The sequence below is a fragment of the Manacus vitellinus genome, unplaced genomic scaffold (assembly GCF_001715985.3).
Source record: "Manacus vitellinus isolate BGI_N305 unplaced genomic scaffold, ASM171598v3 scaffold_74_pilon, whole genome shotgun sequence".
NCBI classification, from domain to species: domain Eukaryota; kingdom Metazoa; phylum Chordata; class Aves; order Passeriformes; family Pipridae; genus Manacus; species Manacus vitellinus.
Genome location: NW_021940780.1, coordinates 174,441 through 181,189, shown reverse-complemented (window position 1 = coordinate 181,189; position 6,749 = coordinate 174,441). Strand labels below are relative to the sequence as shown.

General features: G+C 43.8%; 1 protein-coding gene across 1 annotated transcript in view; it reads right to left on the bottom strand.

Moving 5' to 3' along the window:
* The window catches only part of SLC23A2 (solute carrier family 23 member 2), a 56,721-nt gene continuing 49,972 nt past the window's right edge, over positions 1 to 6,749 (bottom strand). Inside the window, exons 12-17 of the mRNA XM_029964554.1 lie at positions 6,303 to 6,543; positions 5,639 to 5,744; positions 2,669 to 2,798; positions 2,411 to 2,548; positions 1,169 to 1,264; positions 1 to 674 (exon numbers count right to left, since the gene is read on the bottom strand). Coding sequence (XP_029820414.1) covers positions 442 to 674; positions 1,169 to 1,264; positions 2,411 to 2,548; positions 2,669 to 2,798; positions 5,639 to 5,744; positions 6,303 to 6,543 — 944 coding nt within the window. The 3' untranslated portion in view covers positions 1 to 441. The remainder of the gene's footprint in view (positions 675 to 1,168; positions 1,265 to 2,410; positions 2,549 to 2,668; positions 2,799 to 5,638; positions 5,745 to 6,302; positions 6,544 to 6,749) is intronic.

Here is a 6,749-nt window from a genome sequence, read left to right as displayed (position 1 = left end):
CTTTTTTTCTTTTCTTTCCCCCCCCCTTCCCACGGATTCAGATTTCCTGGCATAACCAACATTGCCAGCAATGACTGTGCCAAGTGAGGGCTCCAATAAAATCAAAATTTAAGTTAATTAAAGTTTTTCAATAGCACCTACACACTTCCAGGACCTAAACCCATTTAAAATAAACAGACTTAGGTACCACAACTCCCCCAAACCCCTGGAATTTGCCCCAGAGACACCAGATCTGGCTCCCACCACCCACAACAGGAAAAGCCTTTTTTTTCTTCTTCTTCTTCTTTTTTTTTTTCTTTTTTTTTTTTTTTAAATCTGTCTCAGCTCTGGTTCCAGAATTTAAATGCAGATATACAAAACATATATTTTAATGCTTCTTAATCAGCAAGAAACTGCAAATACATCTTTTACTACAACTAGATAATATAATTTCAACTAAGGCTATACTGTAGCTTCTGAGTCTTCGTCTGAACTCCTGCAGTTACTGCTTTTCCTGAAGCCTTTCCACGTGTATCCCATGAAGGTGGGGCTGATGGGCAGGAAGCTGAAACACCTGTATTTTTTAATGAAGTTCATGCCAAAAGGCAAATCATACGTTTCCATGCCATCCAGGGATTTGCTTCCTTTCCCGATCCCTTTCTTCCATTTCCGTATTCCCCTTTCCTCAGGGCTTCCTAGAAGGCAAAACAAAAGGAAAAAAAAAGATATATATTCCTGGATATCTTTATGTGTACACACAAGTAATAAAGCAGAGGTTAAAAGAAGGAAGAAAAGCTCAAGGCTCAGCCACCACGTTCAGCAAAGCTCTGAAAGGATCTTCCAGACTCCTCAGAAGGGCAGGAAGAGGGAAACAAATACCATGTTTAACTTTTTAAGTGGAAGTCGAGGCAAATTTTTCCTCTCGAATGGAGCAGGTTTGGGGTCTTAAAACAGTTTTCTCTGCCTTCTGAAGACTGTTGTGGGGTGGTTTTGATCAGCTCTTTGGGATGTTTATGGGACAGAGGGCTCAGCCTGGAAAGGATCCCGGGGGTTCCCAGGGAAAGCCAGGCCTGCAGGTGTGAGGATGAACAGGAAAAGCAGGGCTGTCTCCCTGCTCCCCTGCCCCCCTGGAGGGCTGTCACTGCAGAAAGGCAGCTGTTGCTCAGGACAAGGAGAGCCCAGTGCTGACCTGGGATGGTGTTGTCCAAGATAAAGGCGACGCAGCCCCCGACGAACATGGCTGTGGTGAGCAGGACGTTCAGCACCTGATCAATCCCTGCTATTCCTGCAGAAACAGGCACAAATACAGACCTTTTGTCATTTTTATCATGCATACACACATCCTGCCAAGTTCAGTGAGGGATTTGTTCAAACAGGACTCTGGAAAACACGTGGGAATTAATGCAGAAGAACCTTCACCTAACACAGCCCCCCATGGGACACTCTGCCCCAAAATGTAACTCCATGAACTTTCAGTTGCTCATAAAAATGTCACAAAACACCATTTGAGAGTCTGCTGCAGACACAGCTGATTTAAACTATTGATTTTTTTTTATAGATATATTTTTTTATTATTAGAAAACTATAAAATGGAAAAGAGAAATGTCCAAAATGTAAAATGGTGTGGGACTGAAGTAACTCTTTTTATAAATCTTTATTTTTTAAAAGGGCAAGACTTCAAAACACCAGTTCATGGCAGAACATTCTATCAGTGTGTGATCACCCACCTCTGCCTGAACAATCTGCTTTGTGAACCACTTAAAGTAGGACAGATATGCCCTTAAATCCGGGTCTGAAGCGACAGATAAATACTGTCAGTTAATATTTCCTTTAAAACACCCCAAACCAGTGAAATATTCCTTTAGAGAGCCCATCTCTGATGACACAGGATGTCATGATCACCGCTGAGAGGGGAATACTAAACCAGAAAACCTTCCCCATGGATTCCCCAAAGCTACAATTTGATTATCAGCCTGGAGTTCATTAAAATTAAAATTCCCATTCAGAACATGTGTCTGCAGTGACAAAAAAATTCAACCCCCCAGAAAAATCCCTCCCTCCCAAACTCTACCTTGGTGCTTCCCCTTAGTCTTTTAACATCATTTACATCTCAGATTCACCCTTTTTGTCTTTTTTCCTGGTATTTGCCCCCTTTCATTGCTCTATGGAGTACCAAGAAAAAGCAGGAAAACCACAGCTGTATCCCACTGAAACATTTAATTCAGGTCTCACCATCCTAATTTAATTCTCCTCAGAGAATATACATATATACACACACACATATAAAGCTTATCTGTATCTACAGCTTTTATTGTCTCCAAATACTTTGGGTTTTCTCTTACTGACCTTTCCATTCCTTTGTACCTGTTTGTACTTCCCATGTGAGTGGAAGGGAAAAGCAGGTTTTGTGTGGGTGAGCAGGAACACGTACCTGTGACCAGGGGGTTCTGTTTGAGATAACTTGGGAGGACGAGCCCGAAGAAAATGGAAAATCCAAGGACAAACAGATTCCGAGAGGAGTTTAAATCAATGAACTGGAGGTTTGACAGACCCACAGCTGTAATCATCCCTACATAAAAAAAACAAACCCAAAGATCAGCTTTTAGATAGGCTTTTCCTTCAAAAACAGATAGAAAAATACATATAAACACAGAATTGGAGTGAAAAAGAGGAGTAAAGTCCATATTACCAAAGAGGGTGCAGAAGAGAGCCCCCAGCACGGGGTCGGGCAGGGATGCAAAGAGGGCACTGAACTTCCCAACCATCCCCAGGAGCAGCATGAAGGCAGCTCCATACTGGATCACCCTGCGACTCCCAACCTGCAGGGAAAAAAGGAAAAGACACTGGAAAAAGTCTGCACTTGGTCCAACTTCACACCTGGAAGTTTATTTTGTTATTCTCCTCAATCAAATTTCTTCTCAAGCTTCCTGTGTGCTTTTGTTGGTGCTTTCCAAGTGGCCCAGCTGGGACAGGGCTGTGCTCCAGCCTAACAGAACTTGCTCTAATTTGGGTTTTGTTAACACCAAGTCAGCTTTAAAACCACGTGTAAATGCTACAGCACAACCACCAGGAAATGTGGTGCAGGCCCAGCTACAAGAGAGAAAGCAAGGAGAGGCCACACCTGGGAGAGATGGAGAATGGAACAAATAAATTCCATGTGTTGCTGCCCTTTGACACAGCAAGATGTGGATGAGGAGAAAGAGGAGTGGGATTTCTAAGCTGACATTACCAAGGTTTTGCAAAACCCCTCTGAGACCAGGACTGAGTTCACTCCATATGCAAATCAGGGCTGTGCTGACACTGAAACCAGGGGCCTGCACTTCCTTCCCAGTTTTATTTTAAGCACCCAAACTTCAGGCAGTGTTTGTCTGTGTTGCAGTGGTAGATGATAAACCTGAACAGTTGATATTTTGACACTGTTCCAGTACCAGAATAGGTGCCCCAGGGACAAAAAAACCCCTTTTACACTGTAAGGTGGTTTCTGGCAAAGCCCTTTGCAGGTCTCCTGGTACAGAGTATTGGGGTTCAAAGCAAAGGAGATATTAATTTGTTGACCAGGTGTGGCTGAGCTAAATGAGTGCAATGAGAAACACAAGATAGAGCAGGCCTGAAAAATGGTCCTTCTCTCCCCCCCTTCCTCACTGCTGAGCTCTCAGGTGGGATTGTTCACCTGCAAACAGGAGCTACACCAGCAAATTGGGGAGTTCACTAAATTACAAGAGAGTTTAACTTGCACCTTTCTCTACCTTATGAAGACATTCATTTCCTGAGGGGCACCAATATCTTGCTCTAAAATAGAGTATCACCAATATCTTGCTCTAAAATTATCTTCCTCCATGAAAGAGGCAAATTCTTTAGAGACCCACATGCTGGTGACACTTATTTATGCAAATGCTCAATCACTGCAAGGCAAACAAATTAAGCTCCTCTGGAAAGCTACTGAAAACACCCTGGGCAGCACTTAGCTCAGCCTGCATATTTACTGCCAGCACACACACTTCAGGTGATTATTTGGGAGTGCATCAGGTGGGACCTGGTACCTCCAGTTCCCCACCACCATTATGGCATGAGCTGCCCAGACTTCAGCCCCAACTGATCAGAGTTAATTGATGCTCCTCTCATCAAATAAAACTCACAGACCAGCTCAGGATTGGGCAGTATTTACATCCAGTTGGAGCCTGAAATTTAAGTTCTAAGTGTCATTCTGTACCAATTTCAAGGAGGGAAAATGCCTTTTGAAATGACAGAATGGGATCACCAGGATGATGCAGCACTAAGGATCTTCCCCTCCCAAATAAACAACAGAGTATCCACATGCCAAAAATCAATTTAGGCAGAAATGAAGTTGAAATACTGTTAGGAATTTAGGAATGAGTGTGCAGGCAGGAAAGCTAGAGGAAGCACTGGAGCAGAGCCACCCAGCTGTGCCACTCTGGGCAAGGCACATTCACTCCTCCACCACACGCTCTGAACAGACTAACTGTGGTCAACCCTGCTTCAGCTGCCATCAAACATTCATTTTTTACTGTCCCAAAGCAAAATGCCCACTCATTTCTGTGGGCTGTTAATAGAAAAGTGTTGTTAATTCATATCAACCCCCATGAATAACACCAGAAAGGAAGCAGAACAGAATAAACCTTTCTTTAAGGATTTTTCTGACTAAAATTTCTTCTAGGAAATTTCCATCAGCAGCTGAATGGCAACTGGTACAGACAGCAGATGGTGCTGTTAGTGTTATATTTCATCCTGAACCCAGCAGAATAATCCTTTGTGCAGGAAACAAATGGTGGTAGATGATAAACAAATGGGTGAAGATAAATATATCATTTATATTGTATTAGGTCAGAGGGATGAGTTATTGGAAGCACAGAACACACATTTTCCACCTCATGTGCATGAAGGATTTATGGCTTCCATGCAAAATCCACAACAAGATGTACCAATTTACAACATAAATTACTGCTACCAATGTTGCTGGTATTTCTTAACAAGGTTAAATTAACAATATCAAGCAAATCTCTCTGCAGCCCAAGGCCTCCCAGTTCAAGGCACTCATCCAGTCCCACATGTGAACAAAGGGATTCCTCAATATATTTTGTTGATTAACACCCCAAAAAATACGTAACCCCTTAAAAACAAACATTTAGGGTACATTTAACTCTCAAATTACCTTGACTGCAGTGTCTGTGTCAGTGTACAGATGTCTGTCCTGGTACAGATGCAGATAAAGCCCAAGGACCACAAATTGCACTTTACTGTGCTCAAATGAGGCATTAAAAACAGTCACTTCCCTACTGATGCCTTCAGAGCCAAGACATCCAAAAAGTACCAATTTCTACATAGTTTACAGTGTTTATGCCTCACTCAAACCACCCCAGAGCCCTGGAATGCTGCCTTGGTTTTCCAAGGGACAGTTTATTTGGCAGCATCTGCTTTCTGCAGGTTCTAACTGCCTTCTACTCCGAATAAAAAGATCTTTGAGGCCCTGATGCAGAATAATGCATTTCCACCAGAGAACAGCTGGTACAGACAGGCAGGTGAATTCAGAATGATGTGTACAGTTTGTCTGCATGAGCAGAATGGTTTCCTGGAGGAGGATCATGCTGTGAAACATGAATGTAAGGAATACACCCCTGAGAGCTCAAGGTAAAGCACATACCTTTGTGATGCCCAAGACACCAATGTTAGGGCTGGAAGAGGTGGATCCATTCCCTGTCCCAAATACCCCATCCAGAACACAGGAGAGACCCTCGATAAAAATCCCCCTGTAAACCACAAACAGAAACCAAGAGTCAGTTTGTTGAGCACAGACTCCTTCAGAGGGTATTTTATGGCTCAGGGTTACAAGGGGGGTTGTCAGGGCATCTGTTCCATTATGGAATTATTGTAATTCATGTTTCCAGCTCCAACAAACCTGGAACACCCATCTGAGTTCTGTTTTCTGAGTCTTAGATACCCACATTCCTAAACTGAGGAAATTACAACATAATTCAAGTCAAACTTAAGAGCTGCTCTTTATTTCTCCAGCTGCATTTCAGGTGAATTTGACAAAACACCCCAAATTCCAGACCTGATTTAGAATTCTGTCCCTATGGAAACCAAGCTATCAACTTCCACAGACTCCAGCAAGAACAGGACTGGGATTCCAACACTCCATTTGCAACAAAATAATTCCACATGACAATTGCATCTTGTATTTCAGCCTCTTGGCCCTTGTGTTTGACCAAACTGTAATGTTTCATCTCGGAGCACATCCCAACGGGAAAAAAACCCAAAAACCCAAGTAGCTGAAGACACTGCAAACATTTCTGGTTTGGCCAGACCTGTTTATTGCATGGATGGGTGGAGGAGGAGCACAGGACAGCCGGGCACAGGCGTAGTAGTCCCCGATGGACTCGATGATGCTGGCGACGACGGCGCTGAGCATCCCGATCACCCCGGCAGCAGAGATGGTGGGCAGCCCCCACTGAACTGTGGGGAGAACAACACTGAGACCTCCCCTGCCCAGAAACAACTCAGGTATCAAAAAATACAGCCATTTCACGGAATCATGGAATTGTCTGGCTTGGAAAGGACCTCTAAGATCATCACGTTCCACCACTCCCCCAGCACTGCCAAGGCACCACTGACCCATGTCCCCGAGTGCCACATCCACAGGGATGTTAAATTCCCTCAGGGATGGGGACTCCACCACTGTGCCAGGGCTGGACAGCCCTTTCCAGGAAGGAATTTCCCCGAATCATGGAATTGTCTGGCTTGGAAAGGACCTC